The sequence below is a fragment of the Theropithecus gelada genome, chromosome 10, assembly GCF_003255815.1.
Source record: "Theropithecus gelada isolate Dixy chromosome 10, Tgel_1.0, whole genome shotgun sequence".
Classification (NCBI taxonomy): domain Eukaryota; kingdom Metazoa; phylum Chordata; class Mammalia; order Primates; family Cercopithecidae; genus Theropithecus; species Theropithecus gelada.
In genome coordinates, this window is record NC_037678.1 from 29,658,281 (window position 1) to 29,679,835 (window position 21,555).

Genomic DNA, 21,555 nt, shown 5'->3' on the forward strand with positions numbered 1-21,555 from the left:
TGCAACTTAAAACTCATGTTTAAAAGCTGAACTACTCTTTTGTGAAGGTTATTAAAACCCAAGCATAACTCTGTATTTGCTCCTTTCACCTGTCCCCTCCTAAGTGATTATAAATCAGTAAGATTCACAAAGCACCCCTAAACAAACCCACCAAGGGTCAAGTGCAACTGTGCCAGGCGGTCTGAAGTAGGTGGGCCAGAACAGCCAGAGATGGACCAGTAGAGGGCGAAGGAGAGGTCTTCCCTAGGGGTGGCTGAGAGGCAACAGGGCAAAGGTGCTGAGAGGCGACAGGGCAAAGGTGCAGAGAGCTCAGGGAAGGGGCAGAGGTGGAGGACTGAGGATGGTACTGATATCGAGGTATCAGAAGAAACACCCAAAACACCTTTAGCTTCATCACGAGCCCAACACTTCTTGGCAGTGTTGGCAGCTAGAGCTGCCCTCCTTGCTGGAGATCAGAGGGCCTCATCTAGCCCCTCCTGAGACAGGGCTGTGTGTGCTCCCATACCTGTGCTTTCCTCAACCTGCCTGAAGCCGCAGATCTGACAGATGCTCTGGACCCACTCGTTCATGTCCTCCCTGGTCTCAGCCACCAGGTAAAAGGTACGCTCACTGGTCTTGATGTCAAACATGTAGCCCTTCTGAATCTCCTTCTTGTTGAAGTTCAGAGTCACACCAACATCCAGCTGCTCACAGAGGTTCAGGTTGATGGTGCGCAGGGGATTCTTGGAGCCATCATTCTTGTAGTATTCCAGAACATCTGGGTCACTGCTAGTCTGGCCCCTCCGCAGGATAAACCAGCGTTTCCTCCAGGCCTAAATCCCACCAGGAAGGGGTAAGAAGAGGGGAAACATTCATTTGTTATTACCAAGCTTTTAACGGATCTAAGACATCACTAAGTTGAGGACGGGACTTGGACCTGCACTCAGCCTGTCTCCCTTTCGGATTTCCCCAGAATTTCAAAGGTGGAGAGTGACTTTGAATGCATTTTACCGCAGCATCTCACTATGTCAACAGAGTCTCATCACGACAAAATAACATGTGCATTTCTACACTTTAGAGCAGGAGGTTGGGTGAGAACACTTTATAGCAACAATGTCATTAGGCTAGAACACTGACCTCAGTGCATAGCACCTTTAGATAGAGCAGAACTCTCAAATCCACAACATCTTAGTTTATAGATGGGGACCTCCACTAAGCATGGTGAGTTGAAGCAACAGTGTCAGAAGCAGAAGTATTAGCAGTAAACAAGTAGCAGAAAAACATGTTTCCCAACTTTTAGTAAAATGTGCTTTTTACCATATCATGATGCTTTAGAAGAGTCACAGAAAAACCCTTCTAAAACTTCTCCCAAGCACAGGACCTCAGGATGCTTCTTTTTTAAGGGGCACAGTCTTACTCTGTCACTCAGGCTGGAGTGCAGTGGTGGCACAGCCACAGCTCACTGCACCCTCTAATTCCCGAGCTTAGGTAATCCTCCCACTTCAGCCTCCTAAGTAGCTGGGACTAGAGCACACGCCACCATACCTAGCTAATTCTTTAATATATTTTTCTGCAGAGATGGGGTCTCGCTATGTTGCCTACGCTCATCCTGAACTCCTGGCCTCATGTGATCCTCCTGCTGCTGCCTCCCAAAGCACTGAGAGGCTTTTTTTCCATCTTGTTCACTGCTGTATCCCTAGTACTTATAATAGTGTCTTGTACATGTTAAGTGCTCAGTATGTATTAGTGATCAGATAAACTCCTTACACTACTCCACCCCATAGAATTGAATGCATGATTACATTTTCTCTCAGGCTCTCTTCTTCCATCTCTTCAATAAGACTGAGTGATCCATGAGCAGACACCACACACAGGGATAAAAGACTACCCATGGTAGAGAACTGTGGATGAGTCTATGCTTCTCCACTGGCTCCAGGTGTGACTTTCCAGTAAGCCATTTACCTCTTTGGAGCTTGTCTCAGCTACTGGAATCACCACCACCACCACCACCACCACCACCACCACCCTGAGTACCTCATAGTTTTATTATGCAAATAAACCCAAACCACTTGGTATACAACCCTGAAGGACTACAGACACCAAGCATTGGGTTATTATCACAACTCTTTAGAACCCAGAAGACCTACACTCTAAGACTCCTACCACCTTTTCCCACTCACCTTTTATCCCTGTTATTCTCCCCCTTATCAAACTTCCTTTCCATGGCTCTAATATAATCACACCCTTGCTTCTGTCTCCATTCCTCTTATTTATCTGGCAAAACCACAGCCCCTGGCTAAGCCTAATGCTTTGCCTACTCCACCTGTTCCCATTCAGCTGTGAACAGCTGGAGAGAATTACATAACCATGCTGCCTGGTCTCACTTTAACTTCAAGGGGCCCTCATGTGGCCCAACGTCCTACCATATTTACCTAGTTCATGGCTTTCTCCTGCTGTTTTGCAACAACCTCTCAACTTCTCTCCCTTTAAACCTCCAACACCCCTATTTCTTTGTTTCTTATTCCATGAGAAAATATAAGCAATGCAAACGGAATCCGCCTCCACACCCACCAGCCTGCCTGTGCCTATAGCCCTGGACCTTGTCACTGGGGAGCACAGAGTCTTCATCCATACTAAGGCCAACCTTCTTGCATTTGTGAACACCCTCTCGCTCACAAATGGACATCATCCCAACAGTTCTCCACCTCCACTAGGATCATTCCCATCAAGACACAAACTTCTCCCATCTTAGAAAAAAATTAAAAGTTTGGCTTTAGCCCACATTCTCTTCCAACTATGGCCCAGTTTTTCTACCCTCTTTACCTTAAAACTCTGAAGAGTTTCCTCACTGCTAATCTTCATTTCCTCTTCTCCTGTTTTGTGACATCACTCTAATCAGGCTGTTCCCTTTCTGCACCACTAAAATGACTCAGGGAAGGTCCCAAAGACTTCATTGCTGCTATATCAACTCCTGGGCCTCACTTAATCTCCCAGCCCAATAAGCCTTGGATTGAAAAAGATTGAAGATTGAGGCACAGTCAGACAGGATAGAGTTGGGGAACATAAAAATAAGTGCCACTTATTTACAGTCACCTGAAGTCTTGCCCAGGCTGCTGCCTTCACGATTCTGTGTGTGCGTGGTGCAGGTGCATGTATATTATGAGCATAGCAAGTGTACTGTTACTACTCTAGCTGGCGTTTACTCTCATATATTGTGAGGGTTTTTATGCTACCGCATTATTTCAATTTTGTGTAAATTATGCAGCTGTATTTCCATATATTAAGTTCATATGTTCACCTTAAATTCTGTGGTCTTGCTATATTCACCTCGTTCTGGGAAGGTTTTTTGAAGTAGATTCCTTAGAAGTTCCTGTATATCCAATCATGCCTTTTGAGAATAAAGACAATTTTACTTCATCTTTTACAATCTCTATGACTTTCATTTCTTTTTAATGCTTGTTACACTGACTAGACCCTTTGGTACAACACTGCATAAAAGTCATATGCACAGACATCCTTGCTTTGTTCATGATCTTAGGGCAAAACGTTCAGTATTTTATGATTAAGAATGATGTTAGCTGTAGGTTCTTCATAGATACAACTAATTTTCCATGGTTTGTTGAAATTTGGTCAAATACTTTTTTGCCTCTATTCAGATGATCAAGTGATTTTTCTTCTTTATTCTCTTACTGTGATGAACTGCACTGGCCTGTTTTTAAATGTTAAGCCAACTTTGCATTCATTCTATAAACGCCTTGGTCATAAAGTGGCAGAGCAAGACTTCAAGCCCAGCAGCCTGGTTTCATGGGCTCTGCTTGTTCTCTCACCAATATTGCTTTACGTGTAGAATTTGGGCTGAGGCTAGGGGAGAGGGAACAGTGATGACGATAGCTCTGCAAAGATAGTTGGGTGGATAATGGAATACAGTTTCCCAAATCTGTAAGCAGATCCTTGAAAACTGTGGATTGCTCAGCTCCAGTCTTCATCCTCCCAACACTTTCTTCCAGTGCCTGTAATTTACTGGAAATCCTTCTGCATCCATGTTGTGTATCAATATCATTATACTCCCCAGAAGCACACTGCTGAAGTATTTCTTTTAGCATTTCTCATATTGTGGGTTGTCTGGTAACATACGGTCTTAGTTTGTTGTTGTTGTTTTCTATCTGATGCTCTGACAGTGTGTTGGTTTTGCCTTCATATTTTAAAACAGAATTTTCCACTGGAGAATCTAGGATGATGGCACCACAGACTGTCATGGCCTGTGTTCTCCATGTCTTCATTTCCTCACCTGAGAAATGAGGACAACACTGTGCCTATGCTATCAGGCTGTTCTAAGGATATGAAGTGACTCAGCTAAAAGCCTTGGTACTGTGCCTCACAGCTAGCAAATATTCAATGAACACTTAAAGAAAAACAAATGTGTGCCTACAGTGATCAGATTCTGTTAGGCAGACTACATATAGGATAAAAGCCACAGGTCATGGTTTCTAGGAGCCTGAAATATTTCTTTTAGCATTTCTTATATTGCATGCTTTCTGATAACACCCTTCTTAGCTTTTTAAAAAATGTGACAATGTTTTTATAGTATCTTCACTTAAAAAGAAAATTGCACTGGGTGTAGAATCTCAGATGATGGTTTTCTTCCTCCAGGGCTGTTGACACATCAGTGCACTGTCTTCTGGCCTCCACTGTTTCTGATAAAAGCTGACTGTCAATCTGGTACAGTGTGGGTTACCCCTCTGGCTGCTTTTTTGTTTGTTTTTTGTTTTGAGACAGAGTCTTGCTCGGTTGCCCAGGCTGGAGTGCAGTCGTGCAATCTTGGCTCACTGCAACCTCCACCTCCCGGGCTCAAGCGATTCTCCTGCCTCGTTTTCCTTACCTTTGTCTTCAGCGATTTGATCATGATGAGCTTAGGTACATTCTCCTTTGTGTTTATCCTGCTTGGAATTAGCTGAACTTCTAGGAGCTGTGGACTACTGTTTATGATCAAATTTGGCAAAACTTCAGCTAAATTTTCTTCAAATATTTTTTCTCTCCTCTCCCTCAACCTCTTTCTGGAACTTCAGTTAAACATATGTTCAATTTCACGATACCATCTCACAAAGTGGCTATTCATTTTTCAATTCATTTCTTTCAAGCAGGATAAATAGCATGAAGACAGACAATAGAAATAAACCCAAGTATGCCAGTAATTACATATCCAAATATGACAATAATCACAGCAGCCTGGGGGAGACTGCTAGATGACCTGGGCAAGGAAGGTCTCTTCGAGGTAGTGACATTTTATAACAGCAATCACTTCTACAGAGCCTTACTACACACAGCACCATTCCAAATGCTAAATATGTGCGTGTATGTACACATATATACGAATTTATTTATCCTCACAACCTAGTCAAATAGATATTACTACTCCAATGAACAGTTTAAGAATTGGGATGCAGAGAAGTAACTTGCCCAAGGGTCACAGAGCCAGTAAGTGGTAGAGCCAAAATTTGAAACCAGAGCACATGCTCTCAATCACCTTACAATACTGCTTGAAAATACCCGCTGAACTAGAAGAATGAGAAGGAGCCAGGCATGTGAAAGTGGTGGAGGAAGCTGCTGCATCCCAGGAAGAGGGAACTGCAAGTGCAAAGGCCCTAAGTGGGGAAGAACTTGGCTCTTTCCAAAGCGAGAAAGGGGCCACTGTGGCTAAATGACAGTGAGAGATGGGAGAATGTGGCACGGGAAATTTGGAAGGTAGCACATGCCACACTAAGCAGTTTATTTCATGGCTAACTCTACCTCAGGGACTGAGCTCCATGCCTTGTATCAACCTTACATTATACAATTTCTTACTACAACAGTCACCTGTGATACATATTATTTGCACACCACATTTTGTAGAAAGTGAAGCTTCATTCACTAAGTAGATTTGCCTATAATGCAAAGCTATTAGGTAGAGCCACGATTCAAACTACGTGGGACCACCTGCAAAATTCAGGCCACAACCACACAAGACATCAGGTCAAGCTAAATACAATCATTTGTCCAAGAATCATCTCCACCTCCCTAGAGAAGCACCTGGCTATGAACAGAAGATGCACACAGACTTCTAAGAGACTTCTGAATAAGGTGACTGTGAGGGAAATGCTTTGTGCTATGGAACTTCAGATCAGGATTACCTTTATTCTGAATTTGGCTTTGTCCCAGAAAGCCAGAGTTTCTTGTTAATTTCTTCCTTTGTCTACCTCTTGGTTCTAAAACTGCATCTGTATTTCAGATTTATGTCAATATTTAATATTTACTGCTGCTGGAGTTGCCTCCTTTCAGGGCCTCAGTTGAGCCCTGGTAACCTGTATTGATCTGTGGCATTTGTCTCTACCTCAGGCCAGCAGAATGCAGTCTAATGGCTAAGGATCCTCATAAAAAGGGACAATGACCAGCGGAAGGTAAAACGGAGAAAGAGGCCACTGGGAAGTTTAAACATGGTGCAGAACCCACCACAGCACAGCAAAGCGGCTGTAGCCAGACTGCCTCTCTAGATTCTGCCTCTCTGGGCAGGGCATCTCTGAAAGGCAGCATCCCCCCAGTCAGGGGCTTATAGATAAAACTCCCATCTCCCTGGGACAGAGCACCTGGAGGAAGCGGCAGCTGTGGGCGCAGCTTCAGCAGACTTAAACGTTCAGCCTGTGGCTTTGAAGAGCACAGTGTATCTCCTGGCACAGCGCCCAAGCTCTGCTAAGGGACAGACTGCCTCCTCAAGTGGGTCCCTGACCCCTGTCCCTCCTGACTGGGAGATATCTCCCAGCAGGGGTTGACAGACAACTCATACAGGAGAGCTCCAGCTGGCATCTGGCAGGTGCCCCTCCGGGACAAAGCTTCCAGAGGAAAGAGCAGGCAGCAATTTTTGCTGTTCTGCAGCCTCCACTGGTGATACCCAGGCAAACAGCGTCTGGAGTGGACTTCCAGCAAACTCCAGCAGACCTGCAGAAGAGAAGCCTGACTATCAGAAGGAAAACTAACAAACAGAAAGCAATAGCACCAACATCAACAAAAAGGACACCCACACAAAAACTCCATCCAAGTATCACCAACATCAAAGACCAAAAATAGACAAATCCACAAAGATGAGGAAACACCAGGGCAAAAAGGCTGAAAATTCCAAAATCCAGAATGCGTCTTCTCCTCCAAAAGATCACAACTCCTTGCCAGCAAGGGAACAAAATTGGATGGAGAATGAGTTTGACGAACTGACAGAAGTAGGCTTCAGAAAGGGGGTAAAAACAAACTCCTCCGAGCTAAAGGAGTACATTCTAACCCAATGCAAGGAAACTAAGAACCTTGATAAATGGTTACAGGAACTGCTAACTAGGATAACCAGCTTAGAGAAGAACATACATGACTTGATCAAGCTGAAAGCGACAGCACGAGAACTTCGTGAAAAATAAACAAGTGTCAATAGCCAAATTGATCAAGCAGAAGAAAGGATATCAGAGATTAAAGATTAACTTAATGAAATAAAGTGTGAAGACAAGATTAGAGAAAAAAATTTAAAGGAATAGATAAAGCCTCAAAGAAATATGGGACTATGTGAAAAGGTCAAATCTACATTTGAGGTACACACGAAAATGACGGGGAGAATGGAACCAAATTGGAAAACACTCTTAAAGATATTTATTATCCAGGAGAACTTTCCAAACCTAGCAAGACAAGGCAATATTCAAATTCAAGAGATACAGAGAACACCACCAAGCTACTCCTCAAGAAGAGCAACCTCAAGACACATAATTGTCAGATTCACCAAGTTTGAAATGAAGGAAAAAAATGGTAAGGGCAGCCAGAAAGAAAGGTCAGGTTACCCACAAAGAGAAGCCATCAGACTAAAAGCACATCTCTCTGCAGAAACCCTACAAGCCAGAAGAGAGTGAGGGTCAATATTCAACAGTCTTTTTTTTTTTTAATTATACTTTAAGTTCTATGGTACATGTGCACAACATGCAGGTTACATATGTACACATGTGCCATGTTGGTATGCTGCACCCGTTAACTCGTCATTCACATTAGGTATATCTCCTAATGTTATCCCCCCCCTCCCCCTACCCTACAACAGGCCACAGTGTGTGATGTTCCCCACCCTGTGTCCAAGTGTTCTCATTGTTCAATTCCCACCTATGAGTGAGAACATGTGGTGTCTGGTTTTCCGTCCTTGCAATAGTTTGCTGAGAATGATGGATTCCACCTTCATCCACGTCCCTACAAAGGACATGAACTCATCCTTTTTTATGGCTGTATAGTATTCCATGGTGTATATGCACCACATTTTCTTAATCCAGTCTATCATTGACGGACATTTGGGTTGGTTCCAAGTTTTTGCTATTGTGAATAGTGCCACAATAAACATAAGTGTGCATGTGTCTTTATAGCAGCATGATTTATAATCCTTTGGGTATATGTCCAGTAATGGGATGGCTGGGTCAAATGGTATTTCTAGTTCTAGATCCTTGAGGAATCGTCACACCATCTGCCACAATGGTTGAATTAGTTTACAGTCCCACCAACATTGTAAAAGCATTCCTATTTCTCCACATCCTCTCCAGCACCTGTTGTTTCCTGACTTTTTAATGATCACCATTCTAACTGGTGTGAGATGGTATCTCATTGTGGTTTTGATTCGCATTTCTCTAATGGCCAGTGATGCTGAACATTTTTTCATGTGTCTGTTGGCTGCACAAATGTCTTCTTTTGAGAAGCGTCTGCTCATATCCTTTGCCCACTTTTTGATGGGGTTACTTTTTTTTGTAAATTTGTTTAAATTCTTTGTAGATCCTGGACATTAGCCCTTTGTCAGACGGGTAGACTGTAAAAATTTTCTCCCATTCTGTGGGTTGCCTGTTCACTCTGATGCTAGTTTCTTTCGCTGTGCAGAAGCTCTTTCGCTTAATTAGATCCCATTTTTAATTTTGGCTTTTGTTGCCATTTCTTTTGGTGTTTTAGTCATGAAGTCCTTACCCTTGCCCATGCCTATGTCCTGAATGGTATTGCCTAGATTTTTTTCTAGGGTTTTTACGGTTTTAGGCCTAACATTTAAGTCTTTAATCCATCTTGAATTAATTTTTCTATAAGGTGTAAAGAAGGGATCCAGTTTCATCTTTCTACATGTGGCTAGCCAGTTTTCCCAGCACCATTTATTAAATAGGGAATCTTTTCCCCATTTCTTGTTTTTGTCAGGTTTGTCAAATATCAGATGGTTGTAGATGTGTGGTATTATTTCTGAAGGCTCTGTTCTGTTCCATTGGTCCATATCTCTGTTTTGGTACCGGTACCATGCTGTTTGGTTACTGTAGCCTTGTAGTATAGTTTGAAGTCAGATAGCATGATGCCTCCAGCTTTGTGCTTTTGGCTTAGGATTGTCTTGGCAATGCGGGCTCTTTTTTGGTTCCATATGAACTTTAAAGCAGTCTTTTCCAATTCTGTGAAGAAAGTCATTGGTAGCTTGATGGGGATGGCATTGAATCTATAAATTACCTTGGGCAGTATGGACATTTTCACGATATTGATTCTTGCTATCCATGAGCAAGGAATGTTCTTCCATTTGTTTGTGTCCTCTTTTATTTCGTTGAGCAGTGGTTTCTAGTTCTCCTGGAAGAGGTCTTTCACATCCCTTGTAAGTTGCATTCCTAGGTATTTTATTCTCTTTGAAGCCATTGTGAATGGGAGTTCACTCAGGATTTGGCTGTTTGTCTGTTATTGGTGTAGAGGAATGCTTGTGATTTTTGCACACTGGTTTTGTATCCTGAGAATTTGCTGAAGTTGCTTATCAGCTTAAGGAGATTTTAGGCTGAGATGATGGGGTTTTCTAAATATACAATCATGTCATCTTCAAACAGGGACAATTTGACTTCCTCTTTTCCTAACTGAATACCCTTTATTTCTTTCTCCTGCCTGATTGCCCTTGCCAGAACTTCCAACACTATGTTGAATAGGAGTGGTGAGAGAGGACATCCCTGTCCTGTGCCAGTTTTCAAAGGGAATGCTTCCAGTTTTTGCCCATTCAGTATGATATTGGCTATGGGTCTGTCATAAATAGCTCTTATTATTTTGAGATACATCTCATCAATACCTAATTTATCGAGAGTTTTTAGCATGAAGGGCTGTTGAATTTTATCAAAGGCCTTTTCTGTATCTATTGAGATAATCATGTGGTTTTTGTCTTTGGTTCTGTTTATATGCCAGATTACATTTAGTGATTTGTCTATGTTGAACCAGCCTTGCATCCCAGGGATGAAGCCAACTTGATCTTGGTGGATAAGCTTTTTGATGTGCTGCTGGATTCGGACTGCCAGTATTTTATTGAGGATTTTTGCATCGATGTTCATCAGGGATATTGTTCTAAAATTCTCTTTTTTGTTGTTGTTGTGTCTCTGACAGGCTTTGGTATCACGATGATGTTGGCCTCATAAAATGAATTAGGGAGGATTCCCTCTTTTTCTATTGATTGGAATAGTTTCAGGAGGGATGGTACCAGCTCCTCTTTGCACCTCTGGTAGAATTCGGCTATGAATCTGTCCAGACCTGGACTTTTTTTGGTTGGTAGGCTATTAATCACTGCCTCAATTTCAGAACCTGTTATTGGTCTATTCAGGGATTCAACTTCTTCCTGGTTTAGTCTTGGGAGGGTGTCCAGGAATGTATCCATCTCTTCTAGATTTTCTAGTTTATTTGCATAGAGGTGTTTATACTATTCTCTGACGGTAGTTTGTATTTCTGCGGGATCAGTGGTGATATCCCCTTTAACATTTTTTATTGCATCTATTTGATTCTTCTTTCCTTCTTTATTAGTCTTGCTAGTGGTCTATCAATTTTATTGATCTTTTCAAACATTGACTCAAACATTGATTCACTGATTTTTTTAAGGGTTTTTTGTGTCTCTATCTCCTTCAGTTCTGCTCTGATCTATTTCTTCCCTTCTGCTAGCTTTTGAATGTGTTTGCTCTTGCTTCTCTAGTTCTTTTAATTGTGATGTTAGGGTGTCAATTTAAATCTCTCCTTCTTTCTCTTGTGGGCATTTAGTGCTATAAATTTCCCTCTACACACTGCTTTAAATGTGTCCCAGAGATTCTGGTATGTTGTGTCTTTGTTCTCATTGGTTTCAAAGAACATCTTTATTTCTGTCTTCTTTTCGTTATGTTGTTCAGTTCCCATGTAGTTGAGCGGTTTTCAGTGAGTTTCTTAATCCTGAGTTCTAGTTTGATTGTACTGTGGTCTGAGAGATAGTTTGTTATCATTTCTGTTCTTGTACATTTGCTGAGGAGTGCTTTACTTCCAACTATGTCGTCAATTTTGGAATAAATGTGATGTATTGCTGAGAAAAATGTATATTCTGTTGATTTGGGGTGGAGAGTTCTGTAGATGTCTATTACGTCCACTTGGTCCAGAGCTGAGTTCAATTCCTGCATATCCTTGTTTACTTTCTGTCTCGTTGATCTGTCTAATGTTGACAGTGGGGTGTTAAAGTCTCCCATTATTATTGTGTGGGAGTCTAAGTCTCTTTGTAGGTCTCTAAGGACTTGCTTTATGAATCTAGGTGCTCCTGTATTGGGTGCATATATATTTAGGATAGTTAGCTCTTCTTGTTGAATTGATCCCTTTACCATTATGTAATGGCCTTCTTTGTCTCTTCTGATCCTTGTTGGTTTAAAGTCTGTTTTATCAGAGACTAGGATTGCAACCCCTGCTTTTTTGGTTTTGTTTTGTTTTGTTTTGCTTTGTTTTCCATTTGCTTAGTAGATCTTCCTCCATCCCTTTATTTTGACCCTATGTGTGTCTCTGCATGTGAGATGGGTCTCCTAAATATAGCACACTGGTGGGTCTTGACTCTTTATCCAATTTGCCAGTCTGTGTCTTTTAATTGGAGCATTTAGCCCATTTACATTTAAGGTTAATGTTATTATGTGTTTGAGCTTCGAGGCCGCTTTGTTTACCTACTCAAGCCTCAGCAATGGTGGACGCCCCTCCACCAGCCTCCCTGCCGCCTCACAGTTTGATCTCAGACTGCTGTGCTAGCAGTGTGCAAGGCTCTGTGGGCGTGGGACCCTCCGAGCCAGGCGCAGGATATAATCTCCTGGTGTGCCATTTGCTAAGGCCTTTGGAAAAGCGCAGTATTGGGGTTGGAGTGTCCTGATTTTCCAGGTACCATCTGTCATGGCTTCCCTTTGCTAGGAAGGGGAATTCCCCAAACCCATGCACTTCCTGGGTGACACGATACACTGCCCCACTCCATGGGCTGCCCCCACTGTCTGACAAGCCCCTGTGAGATTAACGTGGTACCTCAGTTGGAAATGCAGAAATCACCCACCTTTTGCATCACCCACGCTGGGAGCTGCAGAGTGGAGCTGTTCCTATTCGGCCATCTTGGAACCTCCATTTTCAACATTCTTAAAGAAAATAATTTTCAACCCAGAATTTCATATCCAGTTAAACAAAGGTTCATAAGCAAAGGAGAAATAAAATCCTCTACAGACCAGCAAATGCTAAGAGATTCTGTCACCACCAGGCCTGCCTTACAAGAGCTCCTGAGGAACCACTAAATATGGAAAGAAAAAACCAGTACCTGCTATTGCAAAAACATACCAAAATGTAAAGACCATCGACATGATGAAGATACTGCACCAACTAACAGGCAAAATAACCAGCTAGCATAATGACAGGATCAAATTCTCACATAGCAATATTAACCTTAAATGTAAATGGGCTAAATGCCCCAATTAAAAGACACAGATTAGCAAATTGGATAGAGTCAAGACCCATCAGTGTACTGTATTCAGGAGACCCATCTCATGTGCAAAGGCACACATAGGCTCAAAATAAAGGAGTGGAGGAATATTTACCAAGCAAATGGAGAGCAAAAAAAGCAGGGGTTGCAATCCTAGTCGCTGATAAAACACACTTTAAACCAACAAACATCAAAAGAGACAAAGAAGGCAATTACATAATGGTAAAGGGATCAATTCAACAAGAAGAGCTAACTACCCTAAATATATATATGCACCCAAGACATGGGCACCCAGATTCATAAAGCAAGTTCTCAGAGACCTACAAAGAGACTTAGACTCCCACACAGTAATAGTGGGAGACTTTAACACCCCACTGTCAATATTAGGCAGATCATCAAGACAGAAACGAAACAAGGATATTCAGAACTTGAACTCAGCTCTGGACCAAGTGGACTTAATAGACATCTACAGAGCTCCCCACCTGAAATCAACAGAATATACATTTTTCTGAGCACCACATAGCACTCACTTATTCTAAAATTGACCACATAATTGGAAGTAAAACACTCCTCAGCAAATGCAAATGAATGGAAATCATAGCAAACAGTCTCTTAGACCACAATGCAACCAAATTAGAACCCAGGATTAAGAAACTCACTCAAAAATGCACAACTACATGGAAACTGAAAAACCTGCTTCTGAACGATTACTGGGTAAATAACAAAATTAAGGCAGAAATAAAGATCTTCTTTTCTGAAACCAATGGAAACAAAGACACAATGTACCATAATCTCTGGGACACGGCTAAACCAGTGTTTAGAGGGAAACGTATAGCACTAAATGCCCACAAGAGAAAGCGAGAAAGATCTAAAATCGACACCCTAACATCAAAATTAAAAGAACTAGAGAAGCAAGAGCAAACACATTCAAAAGCTAGCAGAAGGCAAGAAATAACTAAGATCAGAACAGAGCTGAAGGAGATACAGACAAAAAAAAAAAAAAAACTTCAAAAAATCAATAAATTTAGCAGTTGTTTTTTTAAAGATTAACAAATTAGACAGACCACTAGCCAGACTAACAAGAATCAAATAGACACAACAAAGAAGAATCAAATAGACACAACAAAAAATGATAGAGGAGTATCACCACTGATCCCACAGAAATCATCAGAGAATACCATAAACACCTCTATGCAAGTACACTAGGAAATCCCTATGAAATGGATAAATTCCTGGACACATACACCCTCCCAAGACTAAACCAGGAAGAAGTCAAATCTCTGAATAGACCAATAATAAGTTCTGAAATTGAGGCAGTAATTAATAGCCTATCAACAACAACAAAAAAGGTCCAGCACCAGACCGATTCACAGACGAATTCTACCAGAGGTACAAAGAAGAGCTGGTACCATTCCTTCTGAAACTATTCCAAACAATGAAAAAGAAGGACTCCTCCCTAATTCATTTTATGAGGCCAGTATCATCCTGATGCAAAACCCTAGCAGAGACACAACAAAAAAAGAAAATTTCAGGCCAATATTCCTAATGAACATCAATGCAAAAATCCTCAATAAAATACTGGCAAACCAAACCCAGCAGCACATCAAAAAGCTTATTGACCACGATCAAGTCAACTTCATTCCAAGGATGCAAGGCTGGTTCAATATACACAAATCAATAAATGTAATCTGTCACATAAAAAGAACCAATGACAAAAACCACATGATTATCTCAAGCGATGCAGAAAAGGCCTTCAATAAAATTCAACACCCCTTCGTGCTAAAAACTCTCAATAAACTAAGTATTGATGGAACATATCTCAAAATAATAAGAGTTATTTATGACAATCAATAAACATAATCCATCACATAAAAAGAACCAATGACAAAAACCACATAATTATCTCAATAGATGCAGAAAAGGCCTTCGATAAAATTCAACACCCCTTCGGGCTAAAAACTCTCAATAAACTAAGTATTAATGGAATGTATCTCAAAATAATAAGAGTTATTTATGACAAACCCACAGCTAATATCATACTGAATGGGCAAAAGCTAGAAGGATTCCCTTTGAAAACTGGCACAAGACAAGGATGCCCTCTCTCACCACTCCTATTCAACATAGTATTGGAAGTTCTGGCCAGCACAATCAGGCAAGAGAAAGAAATAAAGGGTATTCAAATAGGAAGAGAGGAAGTTAAATTGTCTCTGTTTGCAGATGACATGATTCCACATTTAGAAAACCCCATTGTCTCAGCCCAAAAACTCCTTAAACTTCAGTGAAGTCTCAGGATACAAAATCCATGTGCAAAAATCACAAGGATTCCTATACACCAATAATAGACAAATAGAGTACCAAATCATGAGCGAACTCCCATTCACAATTGCTACCAAGAGAATAAAATACCTAGGAATACAATTTACAAGAGATGTGAAGGACCTCTTCAAGGAGAACTACAAACCACTGCTCAAGGAAATAAGAACTACAAACCACTACTCAAGGAAGTAAGAGAGGACACAAACAAATGGAAGAACATTCCATGCTCATGGATAGGAAGAATCAATATCGTGAAAACGGCCATACTGCCCAAAGAATTTACAGATTCAATGCTATTCCAATCAAGCTACCATTGATTTTCTTCACAGAATTAGAAAAATCCACTTTAAATTTCATACAGAACCAAAAAAGAGCCCATATAGCCAAGAAAATCTTAAGCAAAAATAACAAAGCTGGAGGCATCACGCTACCCAACTTCAAACTGTGCTACAAGGTTACAGTAACCGAAATAGCGTGGTACTGGTACCAAGACAGACATATAGACCAATGAAACAGAACAGAGGCCTCAGAAACAACACCACACATCTACAACCATCTGATCTTTGACAAACCTGACAAAAACTAGCAACGGAGAAAGGGTTCCCTATTTAATAAATGGTGTTGGGAAAACTGGCTAGCCATATGCAGAAAACTGAAAGTAGACCCCTTCCTTACACCTTACACAAAAATTAACTCAGTTCTGAAAGAGGTCAGGGTCAAGATGGATTAAAGACTTAAACGTAAGACCTAAAACCATAGAAACCCTAGAAGAAAACCTAGGCAATACCATTCAGGAAAAGGCATGGGCAAAGACTTCATAACTAAAACACCAAAAGCAATGGCAACAAAAGCCAAAATTGACAAATGGGATCTAATTAAACTAAAGAGCTTCTGCATAGCAAAATAAACTATCATCAGAGTGAACAGGCAACCTACCAAATAGGAGAAATTTTTTCCAATCCATCTGTCTGACAAAGGGCTAATATCCAGAATCTATAAGAAATTTAAACAAATTTACAAGAAAAAAACAACAACACTGTCAAAAAGTGGGCAAAGGATATGAACAGGCACTTATCAGAAAAAGATATTTATGTGGCCAACAAACATGAAAAAAAGCTCACTATCACTGGTCATTAAAGAAATGCAAATCAAAACCACAACAAGATACCATCTCACGCCAGTTAGAATGGCGATCATTAAAAAGTCAGGAAACGACAGATGCTGGAGAGGATGTGGAGAAATAGGAATGCTTTTACACTGTTGGTTGGAGTGTAAATTAGTTCAAGCACTGTGAAAGACAGTGTGGCAATTCCTCACGGAATTGCCTTCAACACCCCTTCAGAAAACTACACTGCAGAAAACTACACTGCAGTGCACACTGTCCCTCAGGATCTCGAACTAGAAATACCATTTGACCCAGCAATCCCATTACTGGGTATATACCCAAAGGATTATAAATCATTCTACTATAAAGACAAATGCACCCGTATGTTTACTGCAGCACTATTCACAACAGCAAAGACTTGGAACCAACCCAAATGCCCATCAATAACAGACTGGATAAAGAAAATGTGGCACATATACACTATGGAATACTACGCAGCCATAAAAAAGTATGAGTTCATGTCCCTGGCAGGGACATGGATGAAGCTGGAAACCATCATTCGCAGCAAACTTACACTGGAACAGAAAACCAAATACCGCATGTTCTCACTCATAAGTAGGATTTGAACAATGAGAACATATGGGCACAGAGAGGGGAACATGACACAACGTGGCCTATTGGGGTTGGGGGGCAGGGGAAGGGAAAGCATTAGGAGAAATATCTAATGTAGATGACGGGTTGATGGGTGCAGCAAACCACCATGTGTATATGTATTTAACAAATACGTGTATATGTATTTAACAAATCTCCACGTTCTGCACATGTATCGAGAACTTAAAGTATAATAAAAACTTGAAAAAACAAATGAAGAAAGACAAGAACGCAGAATTGGTTATAGCCCAGGGAAGCAGAGGACAGGGAAGATGACTATAGGATCAGCTTATTCTGGATAGATTCTTGAAGGGCTGGACCTGGGGGTAAGGAATAAGCGAGAAAAGCCTCCTCTACGTACCTTGGCATAATCATACTGACTTCCAACAGTTACTGTTTCCTCAGTAAAACTGTTGAAATTGGCCGGGCGCGGTGGCTCAAGCCTGTAATCCCAGCACTTTGGGAGGCCGAGACGGGCGGATCACGAGGTCAGGAGATCGAGACCATCCTGGCTAACACGGTGAAACCCCGTCTCTACTAAGAAATACAAAAAACTAGCCGGGCGAGGTGGCGGGCGCCTGTAGTCCCAGCTACTCGGGAGGCTGAGGCCGGAGAATGGCGTGAACCCGGGAGGCGGAGCTTGCAGTGAGCTGAGATCCGGCCACTGCACCCCAGCCTGGGCTACACAGTGAGACTCCGTCTCAAAAAAAAAAAAAAAAAAAATTGTTGAAATTTAGAACGACACTCTTCAAATTAGCCACTAGGGGGAAGGGCAGCCAATCTTCTTTTTTCTAAATCGTTTAACCACGTGAATTAATATATAGAAAACTACACTGCAGTGCACACTGTCCCTCAGCAGGCGTGGAGGCGTGGAAGGACGCGAATGACCCCGGGAATGGCGGGCGAGGAGGGAAGAGAAGCTGGTGCGAGGCGCCTGCGTCTTCTTGGGGACCGGGAGGGAAGAGGAGGGGGTGTGAGGTGCCTGCCTTCTCGGGGCTCGGGAAGGAAGAGAGCAGGTTTGAGGCGCCTGCCTTCCTTGGGGCCTGGGAGGAAAGGAGAGGGTGCGAGGTGCCCGCCATTCTCAGGGCCTGGGAGGGAAGCGGAGCGGGTGCGAGGTTCGTGTCCTCTGTGAGGCTGCGGAGCCTGCTGTGGGTCCGCAAAGCCTGGTCTCCTTTTCCGCCCACTCTCCGACCTGCAGGCCCACGGCGCTCAGGGTAAAAGGGTCCCCAGCCCCGGAATCAACTCCCTGGGACTCGGAACGCAACCCACGCAAACCCGGACCCCGTCTCTCGCTGGCGGGGAGTGGCCTTCGCATGCAGACGTGGAGAAGTCGCCTCCACCCACAGCTCCTCCCGTGGACCCAGGCCGCCTCCCCCACACCCCTCCCGGAGCCCCCAGACCCTCCGCAGCGCTCCTGGTCCCTCCCCCACTGCCAGCACTCACAAAGAGCCTCAACTTCTCCTCGGGGGGTGACTTCCTCAGCCAGCCGCTGTGCAGCACGTGGCCACTTGTCATGCTCCGCCTGCGGGGCCGCTTCCGGGCCACGAAGACGAAGGCGCAAATGTTGGGTCCGGTGGTCACAGCTCCCGGGAGGGGGAGGGGGACGGCAGGGAAATGGGGTCCGCGGCTCACAGTGAAGGTGCGGTGACAGGGCGAGAGGGTGCTGCTGGAGGTGGGGTGTGGGGGGCGGCTTGCGGTTCCCTGGGACTGCGGGGTCGAAAGCGCAGTTTTGGGGGAGGTCCGGGTCAGAGGTGAAGCTCGTGGGGAGGGCGGGACCCGCGCGCAGGCGCTCACAGGCGGGGGCGGGGTTCAGGTTCCGGCTGGGCTTTGAGTTCTGGTTAAGGCTTGCGCCTGTGGTTCCAGTTCCAATTTGAGGGGGCGTTTGGGAGTAAAGTTTAGACAAGGCCTCTGGTTTAGGGTTTGGGTTGGGGATTGGGGTGGGGACTTGCTCCCTGGGTCAGCCTGGGTGCATCTCATCGGGACCACCGGGGTGGGGGACATGGGCTGGGCGGCTCCTTGGGAGAGGGGGGACAGGGAGCACAGCTGGTGGGGAGGACAAGAACGAGGCGCGCAGCAGAGCGTCAGATGCTGAGTCCCAGGCGCCAGGTGAGGAAAGACAACGGAAGAGTTCAGGTTCCTGCTGGGGTTTGAGTTCCAGTTCGGGATTCGGCCTATGGTTTACCTTCTGACTTGAGGTGGGGTTTGGGGTCAAGGTTCAGGCTAGGACTTGAGTTCTGGGTTGCAGTTTGGGGCTGGGGTTAGGTTTTAGAGTGAGGGTTTGGGCTGTTTGTGTTGTGTATGTTTGTGAAAGTATTGGGATGTCGCTGTGTGCACATGTGTGTACTTATGTCACGTGCGTGCATGTGTTAGCGTGTGCATGCATCAGTGTGTGCATGTGTGAGTGTTCGTGAAGTGTGGCACCGAGAGCCAACCCCTCTCCTCGCATGTATGCCCCACTGTCTTATCCTGGTTGGGGTGCGGTTTACAAGTTCCTTCCCTGGGCCAGTTGGAGGTTCGCATGTTGCCTGGGGAGAGAAGGGAAGGAGAGAAGAGGTGGAAGAGGAGGGCGGCTTGGCCTCAACCAGACCCTGCGTCATGGGGACCAAGAAGCCGGAGGTCCTTGTCTCCTGCCTCTGGAGGAGCTTGGTTTGCTTCTTTGTTCACACATTGTGTGAAAGCACAGTTGGGGGCATCTGATGTGCACAGGATCTGTTCTTGCCCCTGCAGATGTCTTAGAGAACAAGACAGACAAGGGGCGTCTTCAGTAAGCCATTGCCAATGTGCACTGCGTGTCAGCTTACAAGAGGGGCACAGGGGCCTCATCAGGTAGCAGGGAGGATGCAAGGAAGAGTGTGTGGGAATGGGGGTGCTGGGTGGGGCCAGGTGAGTGGGTGCCTGGCTTCTCCTTAGAGCAAAGGAAAGTGCTGAAGAGTGTGAAACTGTGACATGTTATGCTTTATGTTTTGAGAATGGATTGTGGAAACAAGCAGACATGGGAGGTCTGATGAGGGCCAGTGGGATGTCCACAGAGATAAGATTTGGTTTGAGCTGGTAAGAAAAGTGGAGATGAAGCCAAGTGGAGGAAATTGCAGGGTCTTGAGACTGAGGAGACATGTGGGTGGATGAGATATGAGTAGTGACCCTGAGGTGGGGAATGGGGGGACAACCCGGAGGGGAGGTTGGTGAGGTGTATTTGGACCTATTGGGTTGGAACCCTAGGCAACATCCTCATGGGAGGACCAGTGGGTCCTGGTCAGGCAGACATGGTGCTCAGGGAGACATTGAATGAGGTAGGAGCCATAGACCCTCTGCTGATGGCAAGGATGGGGTTCCTGGAGGTGCTGGCTCCCTCTACAGGCTGCAGTCATGGCAAGTCAATTCTAAACTCACCATCACAGCTCACACTGTATAGGACGTATGCCTTAGTATAAATCAGTTAGCCAGGGAGGCCACAGGGTACCCAGTTGGATCCTGCCCTGAAAGTAGGTTTGGATGGGGTGAGAGGGGAGAGAGGCAGTGGCAGGAATGAGGCAGATGAGCTCTTCCTGGTTGGAAGGGAGCTCAGCCCCTACAGTGACCTCATGCCAACTGGGGCCTCAGCAGGAGCCCCTACCTGGGTCCCCATGGACCTCTGACTGTCTTCTGGCCTCAGGGTGGAAAGAACCCTCTTCCAGAATATGTCCTCTCCAGCAACATTCTTCCAGCCCCCTACAGTGCGCACAACGGGAACTTCAGGAGCGCGCAGAGACTGCCGCAGCGCATGGAGGGCAGGTGTTGCCCCAAGGTCTAGCCTGCCCAGGATGTTGGCTTTGATGATGGTTGGGGGACTTATCAGTGTCTTGAGCCTTTTATATATATATATACAGTGAGTTTAAATTTATCCTCTGTGTCTCAAGTGGACAAAAAAAAAAAAAAAAAAACACTTTACTTTCCATTGATGATTTATTTTTCTTGTGTCTTCCGTTGCATGGCTGATGGGAAAATGTAAGTTTCTCATAACTTATCTCTATTTCCTCTGGTTTGCAGCTGTCTGCGCCCACCGTAGGGCTCACCTCCTCCTCCTGTGAGGGTCTGTCCTGTGGCCATGGGGAAAGGTCCCTGGCACTGGTGTTGCCCTTGGGACCCTCACTGACCCTGGGCTCCTGGTCTGCCCACCCCTTCAGTTCCCCTGGGGTGACACATTGGTACCAGAGCCAGGAATGGGCTCTGCATTTCCTCCTCTTTGAGCCCTGTCTGGCTCCTACAGCCCATGTATTGGTGAACTACTTAGGGGTCACATAGACCCTCCCCTCCCTGCTGAGCTGGCAGTTCATGCCCCATGGGTGGGAGGAGGGGCAGAGGGAGAGCTCTGGGAGGTGGGCTCCAGTGTCCTCCCTCAGGCTTCTCACTGTGGGCAAAGGGCACAAGGCATGAGGTCCCTGGGGTCCGGACCAAGCTGACCTGGGTCTTCAGCAATCAGGAAATAACTTTTATCTTAGAAATGCAAGTGTTTCTAATTATCAGGCCCAGAAGGAGGCATTAAAATGAGACCACAGTCATGTCCTACTCCCTCACATTGAGCTGTGTATTCTTGATACTGCTGTTGCCAGAAGTAGCTCTGAATTTACCTCGTAATGCCACACCAGATGCCACACCCCATACCCTATAGCTTAACAGTGTCACACCGGATGCCATACATCGCACCCTGTAGCTTAACGTGTGCAGCCCATCACTAAGGAGTGTTATTGCTATGAACCAACTAAAATTC

At 44.3% G+C, this 21,555-nt stretch overlaps 1 protein-coding gene across 1 annotated transcript in view; it reads right to left on the reverse strand.

The window, feature by feature from the left end:
- The window catches only part of GAB4 (GRB2 associated binding protein family member 4), a 45,110-nt gene extending 24,216 nt beyond the window's left edge, over window positions 1-20,894 (reverse strand). Inside the window, 5 exon segments of the mRNA XM_025398107.1 lie at window positions 506-812; window positions 18,252-18,322; window positions 18,325-18,435; window positions 20,445-20,615; window positions 20,861-20,894. Of these exon segments, the coding sequence (XP_025253892.1) occupies window positions 506-812; window positions 18,252-18,322; window positions 18,325-18,435; window positions 20,445-20,615; window positions 20,861-20,894 (694 nt within the window).
- Window positions 20,895-21,555: the final 661 nt, after the last annotated feature.